The 21,555-nt window shown below is 49.3% G+C and overlaps 1 protein-coding gene across 1 annotated transcript in view; it reads left to right on the top strand.

Annotated features, from left to right (window-relative positions):
* The first annotated feature begins 1,910 nt into the window (after positions 1-1,910).
* The window catches only part of Spock1 (SPARC (osteonectin), cwcv and kazal like domains proteoglycan 1), a 438,932-nt gene continuing 419,287 nt past the window's right edge, over positions 1,911-21,555 (top strand). Inside the window, exons 1-2 of the mRNA XM_050143949.1 lie at positions 1,911-2,063; positions 2,642-2,830. Of these exons, the coding sequence (XP_049999906.1) occupies positions 2,642-2,830 (189 nt within the window). The 5' untranslated portion in view covers positions 1,911-2,063. The remainder of the gene's footprint in view (positions 2,064-2,641; positions 2,831-21,555) is intronic.

The raw sequence follows: 21,555 nt of genomic DNA, 5'->3' as shown, positions 1-21,555 counted from the left end.
AGTTATTATACTGTGTGTGCGCCAGTGAAGAGCAGAAATACAGCCCCAAGGCACAGTATTGATTTGGTCCTGGGTGCTTCTCACAGCCGAATGAATCTGACATTCCTCCCCACGAGTGCCAGCCGAGTGGATGGCAGGAGTCCAGCCGCCAGCCTCCTCACCTACTACAAGGTTAAGTCCATTCTTGGCTCAGGCCAGCTCTGACACCCCGTCTCCCGCCTGTGCGGTACTGGCTGCCCTTCCTACACACCATGGTTACAGGGACAATTCCAGTTGTGAGGCTGGCACCTGGCCAAGAGCAGATGTCCTCTAATTAAACCAGGGACAGGTCTTCCCAGAAAAGTCACAGATTTGCGCCACGGAACCAAAGGTTGGGGATGGGAGGTTAAAACTTTGAGATACATTAGGGCTATGGAATTTGCTTGTTCCATCCATCCAATCACCAGATTTATTGAGCGTCCAATGAATGTTAAGTTCTGAGATAAGCCTGGGGATGTAGGTGTGAAGCAGTGGGTCCCGTGGGCACCGTGGGATGCTGAGCATGAAGCTGGGTAGATAGCGGCAAGCCTTCAAACCACTGTGGCCTGGGGTTGACTTGCAGGCTCTCAGCATGAGACCACAGGCCATACAGACGTCTAGGGTAAGGGTGCTGTGTGTAGAACTGAGTCCAGGACGCTCCTGTCAGGTGCAGGAATGGCACTGAGGACCAGTAAGCCAGGAGCGCATAGCAGCAGCCCAGGGTCGCGCAGGAAAGGCTGTGGACGTGACAGATCACTTCAGGTAGTTGCCTCAAAGGCAGATTAGATGAACTCATAAAAGCTGGATGTGAGGAGGCTTTAATGACATCTGGGGGTGACTCTTCAGGATGGGGCTGCTGAAAAGCAGGCCAGAGGTGATGCTTGCACATCCCTCTCGAGGTAAAGTTCATTCGCCTTGCCATCCCAAGCCCACCTCACTCAGGCTATACCAGACACTCACTATACCCCTGTGGTGAAGGGCTTCCCCGACGTCTCTCCTACTACGGCTTTTCAGGGTGCACAGTTGCTGAAATTGGGCCTATGCTCAAAACAAACCACAGTTCAACTTCAACTATGTCATCCATATCCAGACTATTACAGCACTGTTCACAACTGACCGCATCGTTGTGGTGACACCTTGGAAAGTGTGGCTCAGACTTCATCTGATACTAAGTGCTTGTGTGTCGCGAATGGTACCCTGGGCACCAAGGAGCAGTCAAGAGTGAGACAGCCAGTGCCGATATGCAGGTCTAGCACACAAGGAGGACAAACTTGGAATATATATATTAAACAGTCCCGGGCACTGACTGCAGCTGTACAGAGAAGCAGGCAGGGGAGGTACCAGTTTTCAGGCAGGGCAATGTGTTAAGTCCCTTCCGGCCCTATTTAATCAAACTTGGTTGAGTATTTGGGAAGGGGCATGAGGGCTAGGACAAGGCCAGCCTCCTGCTTCTGACTTCTACCCTGTCCCTGAAGCTGGAGGATGGTTATGCAGGACTCCCACGAGTGGTCGTGGGTGAGAACCAGACTTCAGAGATGGTGTATGGCTTGGATGAGGGAGTGGAGAAATTCACTCAATTCCGTGCACAAGAAGCACCCGGGACTCGTTTAAAGTGTAGACTCTTGGAGTTGTGGGGGGTAGCTCCCTCCCCTCTCCACCAAAGTGATTCTGAGCCAGGTGTCCCGACCACCTACCCTTTGACAGTCCCTCAACCCTAGTGACTTCTTGGCCTTATAACTTCCTTCCGCTCAGCCTGAAATCCGTGTCAGTCCGGCAGAGAGCCTGGGAATGAATCATGCTCCGGGATGGGTCCGCGCAGCGTCGCGCAGCCGCCAGGGGGCGCCAGAGGCCTCGGCTACGAGCTCGGGCTTCTCCGCCCGTGGACGCCGCGCCCGAGCCGAGCCAGAGCGCTGCGGGCTCACAAAGCGGCCGGACGCGCGGAGGCGGCAGGTGCGCAGGGGAACGAACCGGGCAGCAGCCTTCCCAGTCACCGCGGCACAGTAGCGCCAGCAACTCGGTCGCCGGGACTCGAGCGGGCCCCCAAGGTACGTGTCCGCAGAACCCTGAGCCCCAACTTGGCGTATTGGCGTAGTTGGGACCTTCACGAGGCCATCCCCGGGGCCGGCAGGGTCAGGGCCTGGGGGCATCTCTGCGCGACCCTGTTGCACGGAAGCAGCGGGCCGGGCTCAGGGAGACCTTTGCCTTAGGGAGGGAATGAGAGGCCCGGCTTGAGGGCACCCTCAAAGCCCCCATCTACCAAAACCTGGGCTAATGCTCAGAGCCCCGTTATCCCTATCCCTGACCCACAGCAGTGGGCCCCGTCTGTGAGAGTGCGGCTGGCACATTGAGCCTCCGGGTTTTGGGGAGGGGTACTGACGCAGGTGAGAGGGTCCTCGATAGTTTGACAGAGCCCCGAATCCGTGACTTGGCCTCTGCGTTTGTAGCTGTCTCCATTCACGAGGGCTCTCCAGGTCCAGCCTCCGTCCCAGGTGTGCGAGGGACCACCCTGATCCTAGGCGTTGCAGTTGGTGCGCTCCCCAGGCGCCCGGACTCCCCCGGTGGGAGCGAGGGGCTCGAGGTCGTCCTGTTGTCGCCGACTCATGCCCGTGTTCCCTGCCCCCAGATGCCAGCGATCGCGGTGCTCGCCGCGGCCGCCGCGGCGTGGTGCCTCTTCCTCCAAGTGGACAGCCGGCACCTGGACGCCCTCGCAGGCGGCGCGGCCCTCAACAACGCCAATTTCCTGGACAATGACCAGTGGCTGAGCACTGTCTCCCAGTATGACCGTGATAAGTACTGGAACCGTTTCCGAGACGTGAGTACGGGGGCCACCCGCCCCGGGAGTGGAAAATAGGGGTAGCTCAGAGGCCGGTGAGGGGGTGGGGGTGGTAGATTCAAACCTCCCACGGAGGTCCACAGTCCATAGGTCTAGCTTGAGAGGAACTTTAAGAGAACTTGGAAGGCTGGATGCTCTTGTGTGCTACCTGTGGTCCCGGTGTGTACACTTGTAGGATTGATGCAGCTGTCTGCAAGGAAGCAGGGCGCGAACCTTAAGCAGCGTGGGGAGAGGGGCTCTGGATGTGTCTGAGAGCTCCCGATGGCAGACCGACTTTACCGAGCTGAGCCGCAGAGAGAAGCTCCTAGGAGCGGCCTTGATTTGGATGCCTTTCGGGTGCTCCAGAAAATAATCCCCACTGGATGAGTGTAGCTCATTTATTAGGGAGCCAGATGTGGCAGGCACGAGGGGGAGTTTTTTGGGGTTCTCATGGCAATGAGCTTGAGATGTTAGAGAACAGTGCAGTGGGTTGGAGTCTTACGGACTTTAGTGGAGGGGAAAAAGAAGCAGGCAGCCCAGGGAATCTGTCCCTTTTCAGATGAGAGTGCTGGGGTATGGAGGAGAAACTCTTGGGCATGGGGGGCACTTCTCTTCTTTGCTTCCACCCCAGTCCTGGCTCCCACGGACCTCTGTGCCCCTAGAAGATGGGGCAAGAAGCGCCTGGTACAGTCATTCCAGCAGACAGCTCCCCCCCCCCCCACCAGCAGAACCAGTTCACAGCTTCTTCAGAAACTGTTGGGTGGTAGGGGTCAAGCTCTTCCAGGGAACGTTAGGAATCCCAGTCCCCAAGATACTTCCAATATTGCAAGAATGTCCAAGACTTATAATGAGTAAAGCTTTATCTTCAAATGCTTTGCTGTTCTGTATATATATACATATATATATGTATGTATATATATGTATGTATTAAGACATTTTTTAAAAACCAGCATATGCATTTTAAAGGGGTAGCCTGGCCCATACCACCCAACCCCGTGTCCCATGTTCTCATCACAGGGCATGGCTTAAATACAGAGGTGGAACATTTTCTCCACTGGGTTTCTCAGAGCCCATTCACAGTATCTCCAGCCTTGCAGGGAGCAGGTCTCTGAGGAACTGAATGGCTCCTGTTTGCCCATGCTTCCTAAATGGCTCCCTCCCAGAGAGGCAGATGCAACTTTAGCCTTGAGTGGGAGACTTGCTTATATGCTCTTTCAGTCCCCTCTCCTCTCTGGAGTGGATGGTGGGCAGCTTCTGGAAAGAGTTTTTCAAACATATACGGAGTATCCTTGGTTATTTGGAGCTGTTTGCAGCAGATCTGCCTCCTGCCGAACCCCACCAGGCAGCTTACGGCTGCCTCTCACTAAGATCTCTTAGCCATCTCTGGCCCCTTTCTGGTTTTGATGACCAGATGGTCACACTTCCATTCCTAACCGGGTTGGAGTGCAGCATGGGGGGGGGGTATAGACGTAGTTTTGTTTTTGTTATTATTACATTTTGGCTAGAGTCGAGGAGCCAAGCACATGATGGACTCTGAGACCTGGGCAAATTGGGCTTGGTTTAGAGGACGGGCCACCTTTACTCCCTTGGAACAGGGAGTGGCTGCGGTGGAGACACTTATGCCTGCTGGGTCTTTGGGTTGTTTGTGGGTCTGTATCCTCAGTTCGTCATGAATACTAAAGTCCTGATTCCCATTTAGCTTCGCATTTTAGGAAAACGAATGGCTTCCTTCCTTCCTTCTTTCCTCCTTCCTTCTTTTCTTCCTTCTTTCTCTTCTTTTTCTTTTTTTTTGGATAATCCTGACTTTTAGAAAGTAGGTCAAATTCTCCCCCTCCTCCATGGCTGATGGTGAAACCCAGGATACTTGCTGAACTACAGCATCCAGGCTTTTTGTTTTGTTTTTACCAATCGAATTATTTATTTATTTTACACCCTGCCACATTTTTCTTTTACCCTTGCTCCTTTTCTCCCGTTCCCTCTCCCACTCCCCTCTGTCCCCCATCTCCTCTGTTTCTGTTCAGAAGGGGGCAGGCCTCTCACTGATAACAACAAAGCATGGCATATCAAGTTGCAAGTAGGACTAAGCACCTCCCTTTGTATTAATGTTAGACAAGGCAACCCAGTGTGAGGAATAGGTTCCTCAAATCCAGCTTAAGTGCCCCTGCTCCCACTGTTAGGAGTCCCACAAGTAGACCAAGCTACACAACTGTCGATATGTATGTGGAGGGCCTACGTTGATCCTCTGCAGGCTCCCTGGTCGTTGGTCCAGACTCTGTGAACCCCTATGAATTAAGGTTAGTTGATTCCATGGTTTTTCTCATGATGTCCTTGACCCCCTGGCTCCTGCAATCCTCTTCCCTCTGTTCAGCAGGATTCCCCAAGCTCTGCCTAATGTTTGACCGTGGGTTAGTATCTGTCTCCATCAGTTACTGGATGAAGCCTCTCTGATGACAGTTGGGCTAGGCACCTTTCCGAGGACAGGTGGTTCATCCCTTAAATAGATGGACTAGACAGTCCTCAGAGTGACTAGGGTTACTGCCTTGATGGTTGTTTGGAAGAAAGGTCTGAGGCTTAAGCATGGAAGAAGAAGGCCCCTGGAGCAGAGTTTGGTGCTAAGCTAGTGCATTTAGCAGTGTGCCATTTGTAAGAACGACAATTTGGTTCAGCAAGCCATTAAAAACGTCCAATGATGTTAAAATATTGGCCTCCATCAGTCATTAAGCATTTTCTAGGCTTCATTTGGAGTCGTCTGATCCCCACAGTGACTCAGGTATAATTGAATGCCATTAACCTCTTTAAGTGGCATGAACTCAGTGTCCTTTGGGGGCAAGTCTAAGTATCTTAAGTTGGGTCATTTACGTGGAAAAGCCTGGGTCCTCAGACACCAGGGAGAAAAAGGTCACTTTCTCTAGAAACAGGCCACTCTAGAGATAATATAGAAAGCCGGGAGGTGGTGGCGCAGGCCTTTAATCCCAGCACTTAGGAGGCAGAGGCAGGTGGATCTCTGTGAGTTTGAGACCAGCCTGGTCTACAAGAGTTAGTTCCAGGACAGGCTCCAAAACCACAGAGAAACCCTCTGTCTGTTCACTTTCAGTGAACCAGGCCTCACTTCAGATTGACAAAACCTTAGCTTCTTGGCTGTTATTTTGCCCTCCCCCCCTTTTTTTTGAGACAGGGCTTCTCTGTGTAACAGTCATGGCTGTCCCTGTAACTCATTTTGTAGACCAGGCTGGTCTTGAACTGAGTGAGATCTAGTGTTGGGATTAAAGGTGTGTACTACCATGTCCAACTGTGGCTTTTTGTTTTGAGGTCACTGATCACTTTAAAAGAATATGGTAATGTGAATGCACGTCAGGTTTTTGACGTTCACTATGAAAGAAAATGGTTCATCCCTAACACTGGTCTGTTGGACTTGGGTGGTAGACATTTAGAAGTGATCTTTGATCTTGGGAAGCTAAAAGCAAAGGGTTACCTGACTTTGTTTTCATCTTACTTTGGTTTTGAGACAGTTTCCTGTATTCCAGTGTGGTCTTGAACTCATTCTGTAGCCAAGCTTGACCTTGAACTCCTGAACTCTGCCTCCCCAGTGCTGGGAATGCAGTGTGTACCACGTGGCTCTAAGTGCCCCTTTCAGAGAGGTGGCTGTGCATACGGGTAGTCACGTCTGGACCCTTGGAAATGGACACGATGGTAGGATGCGTTCCTGGATGTTTGGAGTGTTGGATGTGCTGTGACATTGCTGAAGATGACCTGGCAGCCTCTGATTTGCTGCTTTGAAAAGCATCTTTGTCACTCAGCACATGAACCATTAAACTACCTCATAAGTTGTTGGCTAGAGTTAGGGATCCAGTCAGGACACAAAAGCTTTCCAATGGCTATTCCTCCATGTACTTGTGGTTTCTGGAACTAGCTCTTATAGACCAGGCTGACCTCGAACTCACAGAGATCCGCCTGTCTCTGCCTCCCAAGTGCTGGGATTAAAGGTGTGCACTACGACCGCTTTCTTTATAAAGTCTAGAAATTGGGATGTCTTGGCCAGGAGGAGGCCTGGGCTTTTGAACAAAGACAGCATCAAGAAGGAAGCTGTGAACAAGGCCTCTGCACATGTGAGCTCACAGTGGTTGTGACGACATGTTCAAAACCTGAGCATGCCCAAACCAGACCAGACCCCAGCATGCAGAGAGTAACCAGGCACACAATCCCACTCCAAGCCTCAGATTTATAGGCAATTGTTAGCTGCTGGGAGAAGGAGAGACCGTTAGTGTAGTCCCTGGGAAGTCGACCCCTTTCTGGCTGGAGATGGCCTAGTCAAGGGTATTTCAGCAGCACAAATTTGTCCTGAAGGAATAAAAGCAAACATAGTGGGCTTGGTGGATGGGGAATGGGGCAAGTCTGATAAGCAAACACCAACAGAAGGAGGAAGTGCAGGAGGCAAGCGTTTGTCTTGAGCTGCACAGCCCTTTCCCATCTCCAGCTGCCCTGGTCCTGCTTCCCCACGGCTTGAGTTTGAGACATCAGAATGGCCACAAATCTGATTTGGCTTTGTCCAAGTTCCCTCTATTCAATCCTACATTTCATTCATCCTTGTAAATGTTTGACTGCTTCGTGAGCATGAGGCTCTGACCTATAAAAGTGCGCAGGTTTAATGTAATTCTTTCTCTCCTACAACCTCTGGCGTGCCGCTAGCTTGGGCTCTTCACGATTCTTTCTTATTCTACATTCTTTAAAAACTAGTAAGTTTTTTTCTCATGGAGATAATACCCACTGGCTGTAAGGAAAAAATTTAGCGTTGCATAAATAGATAATAGCAAACACTTGTGGAGCATTCAGCGTGCCGGGCATTGTTCAAGGCACTCCCTGTGCATAATTTAATATAGCAATCCAGCGAAAAAAGTACTGCTATCCGTGCCTGTTTATTGAGAGCTGAGCTGCTTCGCCAGGCTTCCAGAGACACCAGGGTGTGGAGGGACCTGGGTCTCGCAACCAAGAGGGCTGAGTGGCTCTCAGGTGTGTACCCTGTCCGTAGCTCCATCCATATCATGGCGCAAGTCTCTCCCCACTTCGTGTCTGAGGGCACTCAGCCAGGAACTTGAGCAGTGGGAAGCCAGGTAGACACAGCTCAGTGTCGGGGTCGTGTCAGGCCTTATCTTCTAATAATGAGCCTCTGATTTGATTAAAATAATATTGTTGCTTACACTAAACATGACATTTCCTTTCTTCTGCACACACGAAACCAGCCTTGACATTTAACTCTGGGATAATTACCTCGGCTGAGCCCGGGGTGTCAGAAGTGTTGCTTTTGCTGGCATTTACCCTACTCCGGAGTGACCAGGGTTTATAATTCTAATGAGAGCGCGTGGACCACACTCCATGGGATGTGGCGGTCTCTTAGGCAGAAATGGGGGGCAGTGGCCGTCTGATGGTGACATCGCACTTACAATGAGTTTCAAGGGCCACTGGGGCTTCCGGCTAGCACAGGGGCTGACTTGGTTGGTGGTGCTGGTGACCAGAGGTGGTGTGGCTTAGCAGATGGGTGATTCATTTGTGACCACACGAGGCTGATTTGTGGTGGAGTGTAGCAGAGTCATCTTTGATTAGACAGGCTCAAGGAGCTGTCAGTGAGTCATGGCCCTAACTCCTTTAATGAACCACTGTCTTAAATCCCCTAAACCCCAGGACCACTGGTAGACATAATCACTTCCCTGGAATAGCTCAGAGGTGGAGAGGCCAAGAAGCCGCTCCAAATAGAGCTTTGGATCTGTGAGAGTCCCCAAAGGATAAGCCTTAACCATTAGCTCAACTGTTATTTTGCTTGAGGAGACAGAGGAAAACTAGAAATTAGATATTTTATAAAGATCATATTTATTTGCTCAGTATGACATATTTCAAACCAAACATTTCTATATCTAAACTCAGAGACTTTCAGAAAGTCCAAGTTTACATTTTTTAAAAGAATATGTATGTGTACCTGGATGGATTTGTGTGTCCTGCATGCCTGCAGGAGCCTAGGAGGCCAGAAGTGGGCAGGGCCTCTGGAACTGGAGTCAGAGATGCAGGCCAAACCCAGGTCCTCTGTGTGTGCAGTATGTACTCTTGACTGCAGAGAATCTCTCCAGTGCCAGCTCCCTTCTTACTGTGCGGTGTCCCTGTGCCGTATGTCAGATGGCAAGTCACTTGGATGCTAACGCGTGGCCTTATTTCCTCAGTTAGATAATTAAGACATTTCCTGTAAGAGATTAAATAGTTTGCCAAGGTTGCAGGTACTTTTCTATTGTGTTTTCTAGTCTAAGATACCATTTCTTATGGGATTTTCCATTTTTAATGCACTATTAACCAAGTCTATGACCGGGATAGAGTTTGGCAGACCTTTGAGGAAAGCTGAGGTTGCACAGGGTTCCATCCTCCTGTGGACGTGACCAGTCTGAAGAAAGGAACCACTGCAGCACAACCTGTCCATCTCTCCCTTGGCAGTGGCGGATGGAGAAAAGAGATGAGCTGTACCCGAGTCTCTCAATAGGTACCTGTGTACCCCACTGCTCCAGCACCCTCCCCAAATGTCCCACAGTTATAGCAGCCTCAAGCTGTCTGTTCTCAATGGCTCCTCTTTTTTTTTTTTTTTTTTTTTTTTTTTAAGTAGACTGGTCGTGTTTTATTAGTGAGGCCTCTCATATCATGCAAGTGACTGAAAACTAGTCCAAGCCGGCTGAAATGGACAGAAATTATGACTCACTGTCCTTGAGTCTGCCTGTCCTTGAGTCCGTCTTTGTTTCATGCCGGTCTGAAAGGTGGTGAGTGGTTTCATGTGCCAGCTCTCTGTTACTTGCCACTCACAGCTCCTGGCAGAGGCAGTCTCCCCATCATCTCTCACAGGTGTCCTCATCCCCAGCTCAAAACTGGCAGCCCTCGTCATGATACGTCAGTGGGGTGTTTTGAGCTCAGTTGTGCCAAAAGTCCTAGTTACGTGACGCACTCCCCTGGACATCTTTGAACCCAAGGAATCCGTACTGACGTCACTGCTCATATTAAACCCACATCCAGGATCATTTGTGTTTTAGGATGTCCCCGGGCGTGTCGGAAGGGTAGAGCGGGTCCTGAGGCAGAGGTGCAGCCAGCCCGGGGGCTACCATGACTTCTTCATGCCCTGCCCATTACCTGCTGTTTGCTCTCAGTTCTGAGTGAAACCAGCATCACCCCCCAGGGCAGCACCCGTAGGATCTAGTGATGGCTCACACTGGCTCCAGGCCTTACTTTAGAACCAACAGGCGGATAGGAATGGGGCAATCATCCTGTTGCTCTTTCTCTCCCAATAACCAGCTTGTTAGTTCCTCATTGAAGGCCGTCAGAACGCCTGTAGTTCATGGCAGCCAGAGCAGACTGCCTACAGCTTAGGAAACCCCAAGCAGCAACAAATAGTTGATTCAGAAAAGGGTGTTTTGTTGGTGTGGAAATGTACCTCAAATGCCAGTCACATGAGATCTTTGTTGGGTGCTGGGAACAGGAGACAGGCACCGCACCGTCTATACTGTCCTAGGGCTTTGTCAACGGTGTGAGACAGATGTAGGCGCAGCTAGGAGGCAGAGGCATCCATGTTTGGAGCCTGGATGGGGAGGAGGAGCTCTGGAGAGCTCTGACTAGGGGCAGCCTCCATTCCTGTGGAGGGTATAGAAGCTGAGCCAGAAGATGGCCTGAGTGAGCTGGGGAAGAGAGGAGGCAGCTGTGTTCCATGCCAGGCAGTGGCATGGGCAGGCCTCAGGGCCCAGAGGTGGGAAAGGCCCTTAGGTGTTTTCATCATGCGTGTTTATCCTAGGATTCTCTCAAGTGAACTCTTGCCCAATGTGTTTACAAATCTTCAGTTTATTTTACTATTTTTGGAACCAAGGAGTCAATTACAGAAAGTGGGGTACGCAGATAGCCCTCTGTTGTTTAGGAATGGGGTGTTTTAGAGTTCCCCAGATGCTTTGTGAAGTTGGTAATTTTGAAACAAGACTGAAGTTCATGAGATGCTCCCAAGACTGAAGTTCGTGAGATGCTCCCTCCTCTCCTTCCCATCCCCTTCCATTGCTGAAAACAAGTGGGGGATGGACTTTGAGGTCCTGGACGAAACGCTTTCTGGGCTCAGAGGTCGGTTTAGGGTAGGGAGAGACAACTGTATACAGTTACCATACTGCCGTGCTATGCACGGGAATGCACTTTATAGCCTTGGGTATGGTCTTCCATGAGAGTAATGGTTTCTTAAAGGGGAGGAACAACGATACACCCACAGACATAAAAACATAAAAATTAACTTGATTGAGTCACTTTTTTTTTTTTTTTTTTTTTACAATTTCTCTGTGCCCCTCAGGACACTCCTCTGATGCTTGGAAAATAACCTATTTGTGACTGGAGAGATGACTCAGTGGTGAGAACACTTGCTGAGGACCTGGGTTCAGTTCCCGGCACCCACACCTAGAGAGCTAAAACCCGCTGTAACTCCGGTTGCAGGGGACCTGATGCCACCTTCTGGCCTTTTTGGCCAGACATGCACATGTGCACAGACATGGGTGTAGGCACTCAATATACACATAAAATAGTAAAAGTTAAAAATCCACTATTGTATAAAAGTGCAATGGGATGAGAAAAGGGATATTACACAACTCTATAATAATTTCAGGCTTATCAGCTCTATTTCCAGCAGGGTTACTGTGGGATAAGTGGGTTTTTAAGCAGAGTTGAGCCATGCTTGTATTCGGGGCCAGGAGCAGAGCCTCCTGGAGCTGTCCTGGGCAATCTCAGCCCAGATAAAACACCTAGAAATGAGACATAGTGGGGGGAGGTCTTCCCATTTCAGCTGTACAATTCTGTCCCTCCATGTATGCAGCATGATTCCGCACCAATCCAAAGGAAGGCCAGGCCAAGTCAGCAATGACCAGCTACGGAGGAGGCGAAAACAGCAGGGTCTAGAGAGCTGTGCAGGGCCAACACACCCTGGCCTTACAGTGTTGCAAAGTCACTGGTGGGGCTTGCTTCAGATGCAGAACTGAGCCTGCCAGTCTAGACCACAGTGGCCGCCATGTAGCAATGGCATCCAGGGGTTCCCAAGCAGCATTTACAGAGAAATCCTGGAGAATTGTCATTCATCCCAAATAACTAACACCACGTTATTAAGCAAAGAGTGATGTTTTCACCATATACGAGCACGGTTACCACTGACATCAGGGGAAGGAAAGAGCCCATTTCCACTGCACGTGTCTGCCTCAGTTTGAACAATAGTCATCGCTAATCTGTGGCCTGGAATAACGTTTGACTTTGGTTGGTGTAGGGACGTTTGAACTCATGACGGGGACTTCCTTTAATCACAGAGTGGCTATGATTTATGCACAGATGAAGGAAGGAATTGAGTCTGACATTGGCTTGAGTTGATAGTGAACAGGCATGGAGGCGGGAGAAATGATAAGGCCGTAGAGAAGACGAGGAATGGCAGATGCGATGAAGTTGACTTCTTTAGGGGACGTCCCCTCAGATACAAACCGCATGCCAGTTGGAGAAGAGAAATGCGGTCAGGCTCAGGGACCTGCTTGCTGCCTTCTCTTTGGTATACTAAACTATTTTGGTTGGCCAGATTATTCTGGAAAGATCATGGGCCATCAAGCAAGACTCATCTAAGCTTAGGGAATTCATGACCAGCAGCAGGAGCAGCCTGGATTTTGGGTTCTGAAGCGATTCCGTTGACCTCTCACCCAGCTCTTGAGCTTCATTCTCCTCCACCTGAGTGAGTTTTCTGTAGTCAATGGTAACTCCACGGTGCCTAAACTTGGTAAACCTATGGCCAAGGGGGGGAAAAATCTATTGAAGAGGCGTGTGGCTCTCCAGGGAGTGGGGGGGGGATTCCCCATTGTGCCATTATTCTGGGGTGTTTGGGTTTTTCTAGATCTTTCAATGCTCAGTAGGCATGCTGAGTCTCTTGGGACTTTTGAGGGTCTCTGTGGTTAGAGCTTGGCACTTTAAACAGGACACAACATTGCTTTTATTATAACCAGCCAGCCTTGCAGTAACCCGGGGCCTGGTCTGTACCATCTTCCTGATTGAGTCCTGTGTGCCTTCCAGTGAGTAAGAAATGCCACCCCCAGGGAAAATAAAACTGCAGAGTGGTTGGTAGCTGGGAACTTGTGAAGTCTTGTATTCCAGGGCTGCTGGTTTAAATAGCTCCACAGAAGAAGATCCTTGATACATATTTTGTAGAAAGATTTACTTATTTGTGCTTTATGTGTATTAGCATTTACCTGCATGTAGGTATGTGTACCACATGCATGCAGTGCCTGCAGAGGCCAGGAGAGGACATCATGTCCACCACCGCTGGACGTACAGGCAGTGGCGAGCTGAGCACCATGTGGGTATTAAAAGCTTGTCCTCTGCAATAGCAGTGCGTGCTCTAACTGCTGAGCCACCTCTCCAGCCCCTTCACACAGTTTTGGATTTTTTTTTTGTTTCTTTCTGTGGTCATGAGACCTATGTTCTTGCTTCCCAGAAACCAGGTCCTGATATACTGATTCAGTAGGTTGGTTAGTTTTTCTCTGTGTTCATTACTCAGAGACTAACTGACCAAGCTGTAATGAGTCTTTCTCTGTCCCGTCAGCCAGCTCCCAAATAATGACAAGGAGACTTCTTATTAATTATGAAAGCTTGGCTGATAGCTTAGAGTTGTTACTAACTAGTTCTTATAACTTAATTAACCCATTTCTATTAATCTACATCCTGCCATATGGCTTGTGGCCGTTACTTCTCTTCCTGTGCGTCCTGCTTCCTCTGCATCTGGTTGGTGACTCCTTCCTTTTCTTCCCAGAGTTCTCTCTTGGCCTGGAAGTCCTGCCTATACCTCCTGCCTAGCTATTGGCTGTTCAGCTTTTTATTACACCAATCACAGCAATACATCTTCACACAGTGTACAGACATCCCACAGTGCCAGGCTGTGCTCAGTTGTAGCCTGGAGACAAACATGGCTCCTGCCTGAGACAAGCGGAAGTAGTGCATAGTGATTGGAGAACCCTGCATGAAGTCATTCTGCAAAGAACGTGCCTACAAGTGGACCATCAGAGCCTGACACACTGGGCTTTCTGACACCCTCTACTTCTTGTGACTCTGGGCCATGTCTCTAGGGGACAGTTGATTCAGTGTTTATGTGTGTGTTTGTTGTCAAGTTAGCTCACCTAGGTTTGTATAGAAATAGGTGGACAACTGCTACTATTTTGCCTGACTCTGGTGCCCAAAACACTGCCACCATGGTGTGCGTGCGTGCGTGAGTGTATGTGAGTCTGGTGTGTGTGGTATATGTGTGCATGCATGTGCGTGTGTGTGCACGCTCTAGTGTGTCTGTTGGTCTTGTGTTGTTTTAATAGAGACCCAACCTGTTGTGCCCACAGGCGCTTAGGTGTGGTGATGGTGACATTAGCCTTGTGAGGACTCTAGGCTGAGGCCCGTAGTGCAGAGACATAACCACAGACCTACACTAGTGGGGTGGGCATGTTCCATAGAAGTGAGGCACACACAGATTATAGGTGACCCAAAGCAAGCACAGCCGCACATTTGTGAACTGAGAGACCATGTTGGGAGCGTTGAGAAGTTCATCCTGTGGACCTTGGGATCACCGCCTGTCCCTCTCCTAGTAGGAACTCTCTTGATGTCCAACAGCATGTGACTTTTGCCTGCTTTTATGTTGTCACAAATGGGTCTCAGAGGATTCACTCTGTTGTCTGTTTTTCATTCACTGAACTGGCTGTGTGCTTTGAATAGGTGACATCTTCTCCTTTTCGTTGTGCTATGAATCCCCCACATGTGTCAGACTTGTTATCAAGGGCCACTTGGGAGGTCATCTGGTTTGATTAATATGAACACTGTCATGAACAGATCCTCGGGTGAGCCTAGGTTCCCGGGAACACACCTAGTGTGGGATCTAGTGGTCACCAACAGACAAGTGAGCATTCAGCTTTAAGAGAAGTGGTTGGACCATTTCCCACAGTTGTTAGGCCAATTTCTTTTGCTACTACTGAATGAGAATTCCATGGTAGCAACACATGCAATTAAAAATAAAAACCAGAAGTAAACCTATAATCAACCCACAGATCCAAGTAAGAACTGTGCTGAGCAGCTATTGTTTCTCAAGCACTCGCCTGGCCTTATGGAGCACACGTGTGTGTGTGTGTGTGGTGTGTGTGGTGTATATATGTGTGTGTGTGTAGTGTGTGTGGTGTATATGTGTGTGTGGTGTTTGTGGTGTGTGTGTGTATGGTGTGTGTGTGTATGGTGTGTGTGTATGTGTGGTGTGTGTATTTGGTGTGTATGTGTGGTGTGTGTATGGTGTGTTTGGTGTGTGGTATGTGTGTATGTGGTGAGGGGGGGGGAGGAGGGAGAGGAAGAGCCAAGCTTACGAGTGAAAGCAGTTAAAGTCATGGTAGTGTTTTGAGTGTCATAGATAAAATGTAGGGTAAGGGGACTATAGGAAAGACGTGTTTACTCTGTAAGTGGAGGATTCTGCTATTCTTTTGACTTTACAGTGTTCTTTCCCCAACTTAAAGGAATAGATAATTTTAAAGAAAAGTTAGATGGTACAGGAAATAAAAAAAGAAGTAAATCACTCACTTTTGTCCAATGTGAAGGTGACATTAACTCTTTGGCTGGCATCTCTGTGTATCCAGTATCACTTAAACACTTAAAAAATAGTTATTTGTGGGGATGGACATGCTCACAAAGGCAGATTTTTAGAGGTCAGAGGACACCTTGCAGGAGCCCGTTCTCTCCTTCCCTTATGTGGGTACTTGCCGACCCATATCAAACCAGGTAGACTTTTTAATGCCAAGGATATTTTTTTGTGATTTGTAAGCCATTTCTATGATTTAACACACACACATTCTCTCATTCACTTAACAGCACAGCGTAATTTTAAAATTTGGTATCGAACTTCAAAAACAACATTTTAATTTGTTGATCATTCCTGTGAGTATATTCATTCCATGATAAATAAAGCCAGGGTTCTGATGAGAGTCAAGTCATCGTTTTTGTCTTTCCTTATTTTGGAGCATACGAGTTCTTCTGCATCTAAAATGGATTTGTTTTCATACGTTTCAATAAATAGAAATGCCTGGTGCACTCATACATGCGCTTGTGCTGGACAGGAACCCTCAGAGCCCATGACCCTTCCCTACACCTGACTGTAGTGTTTGTAAAGGACGGGAACCTGGCATGCCTACCAAGACACACGCGAGTGATAGCTCTACTCAGGGAAGGGCAGGGTCCTCTGCGGCCTGCTGGGAGGCTTGATTCTCAGTTCCCCTGGATTCTGCCAGGGAGTCAGCCTTTGAGAAGTAGCCGCTTGCTCCAAGTCTGGGGGAGAACACCTTCTCCGTTCTCACATGAGCACCTAGCTTTGGGGATGTCTGCAGAGCCAATTCTCTGAGGATGCCACTGAACTCATTGTGGCAGTATTAATGAACCCCAGCCTCACTTGTAATTGGGAGCAGATGCTCCAAGCCGGGTTTTAAGTGCGATTGTGGCTGATGGATCCCTAGCTGCTTGCACATCATATAGCGGCTTTAATGCCCTTGTGGTAGAGGAGGGGTGAGAGGAGATCATTAAAAACCCAGTCTGTCTTCACCACGGCGGCACCGCGGCTTCTCCTATAGAATACAGAAGAGGCCTGGGCCCCAGCTCAGTCCTGGTTTGCGTCTGCAACATCTGCCTGCCTTTCGTTGCCCGTCCTTCCTTCCTACCCATTGCTCTCACCAGGCCCCTGGGTGTACCCACTGCAGAGCAGGCAAGGGGAAGGGCACCATTGACGCCATTTCAGCATCAGCAATGAGCTGGAAGCACAAAGCCTCCTCTCTGGGTCTGGTCAGCGGCGTGGGAACATTTTGTAGGCTCTTGATTCGCAGCTGCAGAAGACTGTGTCCTCAAAGACGTTTGGCACATCTGGTCACATGTTTGAGTTCCCGAGGTGGATGGGCAGGGACTAATGATCATCAGTGGTCAATGATGCCTCGTGAGAAGGTGCTGTGCAGGAAGTCTGCCACCCCCAAAGAGAACTGACCCTCAGGTCAAGGTTGTTAAAATGATTCCTCTTACGATAGTTAAACATGAACTTATCTGAGAATTTTATGCATGTGTACCACGCACTTTGATCACATCTGCACCCGACTCACGTGCTCCAACTCCTCCAGCCCCTCCCACCACACCTTCCTCCCACTTCCTGTTCTCTGCATCTTATCTCTTTCTCATAAACCACTGCTTCCAATGAGTACTGCACTGTGCACAAGGGACACTGTGCACAAGGGACCGAGGCATGGGAAACCTGCCAGGATCCACCCTCCCCCCCCCCCAGAGAGAACTGATTCTCCCTCTCTATCTTGGTTTCTATTGCTGTGAAGAGACTCCACAACCATGGTGACTCTTACAAAGGAAAACGTTTAATTGGGGTGGCTTACAGTTTCAGAGGTTTGGGCCATTATCTTCATGGCAGGACACGGTGCTGTGCAGGCAGACATGGTGCTGGAGAAGGAGTTGAGAGTCTTACACCTTGATCTGCAAACCGCAGAAGGAGATGATGGACCATATTAGGCTTAAGCTTATGAGACCTCAAAACCTGCCCCACAGCGACAAAGCCCTTCCTCCAACAAGGCCACACCCCCTCCTACAAGGCCACACCTCCTAATAGTGCCACTTGCTATGAGCCAGACACTCACACACATGAGTCTATGGGGGCCACACTTCCCTATCAACCACTGACTGCCAGTAGTCTGTCAGCTAATGACTTTAAAAGCGAGTTATGGCGACAGACTGGGAGAGCAGGGACCTTTGCCCAGCCGCTCTGTCCTTTGTTCACTTACATTTCAGTGTTCAGATAGTTTCCTGGTCCTGGGAGAGAGACAACAAAGTCCCTGTCCTCTGGGGCTTACGCTCTAAGACACAATGTTTGTCTTCTCTAAAATTAAAGTCAGGATTAATTGACTAAATATACTTTGCTTCATATCCTTGAGGATGTGATAAGCTACGTAGACAGTCCACTGTAATAAAGGTCATTTGATTCTCACTGTTTTTGTTGAGATAAAGAGCTGCTGGGAGTTTTTACAAGATGTTCCTTAGAGTTACAGGAAACGTCTTCTCTGTGAACCAGAGGGCTCTTCAATCTTTTTTTTTTTCCTCAAAGAGTTAGGGAATGCAGAATAAAACACATTCGTTCCCTCAGAGAGCGGACAGTTTCCAGATGGACAGGCTAGCAACCCCCTCGATCTCTGTTTCACCATCCAGCTTGGCAACATGCCTTCCGTCCAACAAGAGGGTCCTTGCTTACAACCGTTTCTTCTATCACTTAGCTCAGGTAAATTCTTCCCATCACTTGGCTGAAGTAAAATGTTGAGCTTGAGAGACACAGTGATCCTAATTACTGAGGTTTTCTTATCAGGCATTGTGACGTGCTGGAGAGGGTAATGCTGGAGAGGGTGGAGTTCTGGCCTAACCTTGTTTCTCAGGTGCTGCCAGTATTCGACAAAACAGACGCGTGGAGGAAACGCAAGGTGAAGGGAGTTGCCTAGAGATCATCCAGTCCCAGGGGAGAAGTTAGAAAACCTGCCAGGAGAAGGCGTCCACTCTGACTTCTTCTACAGTGCCTTTTGGAAGGGAGAGGGCAAGGGGAAGGGCGCTGAGCGGAGGTGTCTGCAGAAGCATCTATGCCCAGATGAGCTCAGAACTCAACTCAGCCAAGGCCGTGGGTGCCTAATGCCCCATTCACGGACGCGCTGTCCAGCAGACAAAGGAATTCGGAAAGAATTTCAGTCTCTGCTCTTATTTTTCAAGAAGGGCCAGAGAAGCCCGACTCCTAACCCAGAGCCGTGCATCTCAAAAGCTCGAGGCTCTCCTCTTTGTTTTTATTTATTTATTTATTTATTTATTTATTTATTTATTTATTTTGCCCTCAATGAGCTTCTACGACAAGACATCTTTTCTCCTTCTCTCAATCTTTGCCACTTAATATAATCAGCGCAGTCTGTCTGGCCCCAGATGTCCCACTTTCTGTAGGATTCTTGGGTATTCTCCTGCCCCATTGACTTCAGGCTGGAACACAGGCAGAGCTATCCTTTGGAGGATGACCATGAGGACCGGGCTACACGGGGGGGGGGGGCTCTGGTGTGTTAGCTCCCCTTGGCCATGCTGTCTGCTCAGTGCTTACCATCCTGTATGTGTAGTTGGATGACAATCCACTTCTCCAGGCTCGGTTATTTCCAGACGTCCCGGTCTCTCTCTGCACAGAGCGATATAGCCCTGACTCTCAGGGAGCAGGAAGGCACAAGCTGGGATTGACGTACTGAAGTTGTGAGTGCTGATTAGAGCCGATTGTCTTAGGGCAGTATTGATTGCCTTTTGAAAATCAATGCAGTAGTGTGTGCATGCACGTGTGTGCCTTAAGGCATGCAGGGGTGGATAGCTGATCCTCTCTGAGGCCAGTCACAAGCATGTGGCCCTGCTTACTAAACATGTACGAGCCATTGGCTTTTTTGAGAAATTTCAGTCTTGGAAATAAACATGAAGCAGTTTTATTTATTTATTTTTGTCCTGCTTTCTGTAAATGATGTAGATTCATTTTCTGTCATTTTAAGATTTAAAACCAAGTCTGATTGAGTTTGAAGCTTCCATCTGGTATCAGATTTGGGGTTTTCTTTTCTGTTGCTTTGAACAGTCTAGATGTGGTTTGAGGCCTTTGCATGCTGGTAGATGCACACTTGCTTGTTTAACCCCTTCCTTGCCAAGCTAGAGATCAAGATTGGCCCTCTTGAGGGCTAGTAATCCCTCGGTGTGGTGGGTTCCCTCATGGCCAGCGCCTTCCTCCTATCCTCCTTTGTCACACCGTGGGAACAACTCCAAAAATAATATTTTTGCCTTAAAACCATAAAACCTGATTTCTACACCACAGCCATCTCTCATGGACAGGAAGGGCCCCATCAGGGTTGTTTCAGGGTGTGCTGCTGTAGACATGGTGGCAGTATTGCCAAACTGTGGAGATCTGCCTCAATAGCCGGTGCCTCTCAGGTAGGATGCCATTAAGTTTTGAGAGATTCCATCCATTAAGGTCATTCCTACCATGTACTCAGAAAGTGGAGAAAATCCACGCATGGCCAATGGCATTTAAGAGACATGTCAAAAGCCTTCTCTCCTGGTAAGTCATCCCCACCCTACCTTATGTTCACAGAGGGGAGCATTAGATGCATCCCTAGGCTGTCTGGGACTTTGTTCCTTTGTCTCCTAAACTCTCTTCCCTCTCTTTACTAGAGGGTGGGGGCACAGGCTTCCTAAGGCCGTTCTTTCTCTAGATTTAGCTGGTCCTCTCAAATACTCCTTTTTCTGTTTGGTAGTCACAGCACAGCAGAGCAGTCTTACCGGCTGAGAAAACATCTTCATCGAGAACCCAGTTTTTCTCAGCTGTCAATGTCTTTTGTTCTTTATTAACGCAGTTTCTTTGTAATGACTCCTGATGGAAACTGAGGGCTAATGCGCTTCTCAGGAGGAACCTGGCCGATCTCACATGTCCCCAAAGCCTCTCAGGAGGAACCTGGCCGATCTCACATGTCCCCAAAGCCTCTCAGGAGGATCCTGGCCGATCTCACATGTTCCCAAAGCCTCTCAGGAGGATCCTGGCCAGTCTCACATGTCCCCAAAGCCTCTCAGGAGGATCCTGGCCAGTCTCACATGTCCCCAAATGCTGGCAGCTGCCATTCTCTCCTCTGGTAACCCACACATGTAGAGTGGGGAGCAGAGAGGCATCTTCACTTTAGGAAGTCTCCAGCTAAGAGCCATGCTTTACCTTGTCACCCAGTGTCCCCTTCCTGCTGTGTAAGAACCTGTAGAAGTTTGGTGTTGAGCTTTGGTCATCGTGACAATGTGGGGGAGGGGCAGGTAAAAATGCCCCTGTTTACTGATGAAATAAGGGCCCTGATCTTCTGTTTGGCAGCATAGAAATTCCTGGTAACTATGAGCATTTATAGCCCGGATGCTGCTTGTTCTGTTCATCTCCTGTGCACGCCTCCCCTAAATCTGTGTCCCAGGCACTTTACACGTTTAGCTCCGTGGCTCTCCCAGGAGAGCAGGTGGAAGCCCAGGAGTGGTTAAGAGGGTTGCCCAGGCAGAAGTGCTAACGTGAAGGAGGGAAGCTTCAACTCCGCTGTCACTCCGGTCCTCTGTCCCTGAGGATGAGGTAAACACCATTGTGCTCGGCAGGAGTGGTACTCCCTCCTCTATGGTGTCCGCCCCTCTTCCCACAGTCCCAAAGGTGTACTGAAGTGGGCATCCTCTGGCAGCTTTTAGCAGTGGTCCATAGTGCCCTGTGCTGTCTGAGGTGACAGGTGATGTTTAATGGAGGGCTGTCACTCTGTTGAAAGTAGGCTGTCTCTCCTTCAGATGGAATCCTTCCCCAGGGAGTAGCCAGGGACAGTGTTGTCATGGTCCTGCTCCCGTGCTGAAGTGCTTTTAGAGGTTGTTGGCAGTTGACAGGTTTGCTTTGACCTCCTAGCGGCATCTGCTCCTCCTCCCTTCTCAGTGAGCCACACCGGGCAGTGTCACGGCAGCCAAAAGTGAGGGGTGGTGATTCTCAGCTCAGCAGGGTCTTAACAGTCTTCCTGACCTTGAAATATTGGTGCGATGGACATCCGGATCTCTCTCTCTCTCTCTCTCTCTCTCTCTCTCTCTCTCTCTCTCTCTCTCTCTCTCTC

Source organism: Alexandromys fortis, unplaced genomic scaffold (assembly GCF_014885135.2).
Source record: "Alexandromys fortis isolate MF-2015 unplaced genomic scaffold, M_Fortis_MF-2015_v1.1 scaffold_1, whole genome shotgun sequence".
Lineage (NCBI taxonomy): Eukaryota > Metazoa > Chordata > Mammalia > Rodentia > Cricetidae > Alexandromys > Alexandromys fortis.
The sequence above is the reverse complement of the archived record's forward strand: the minus strand, read 5'-3'. Positions and strand labels throughout refer to the sequence as shown.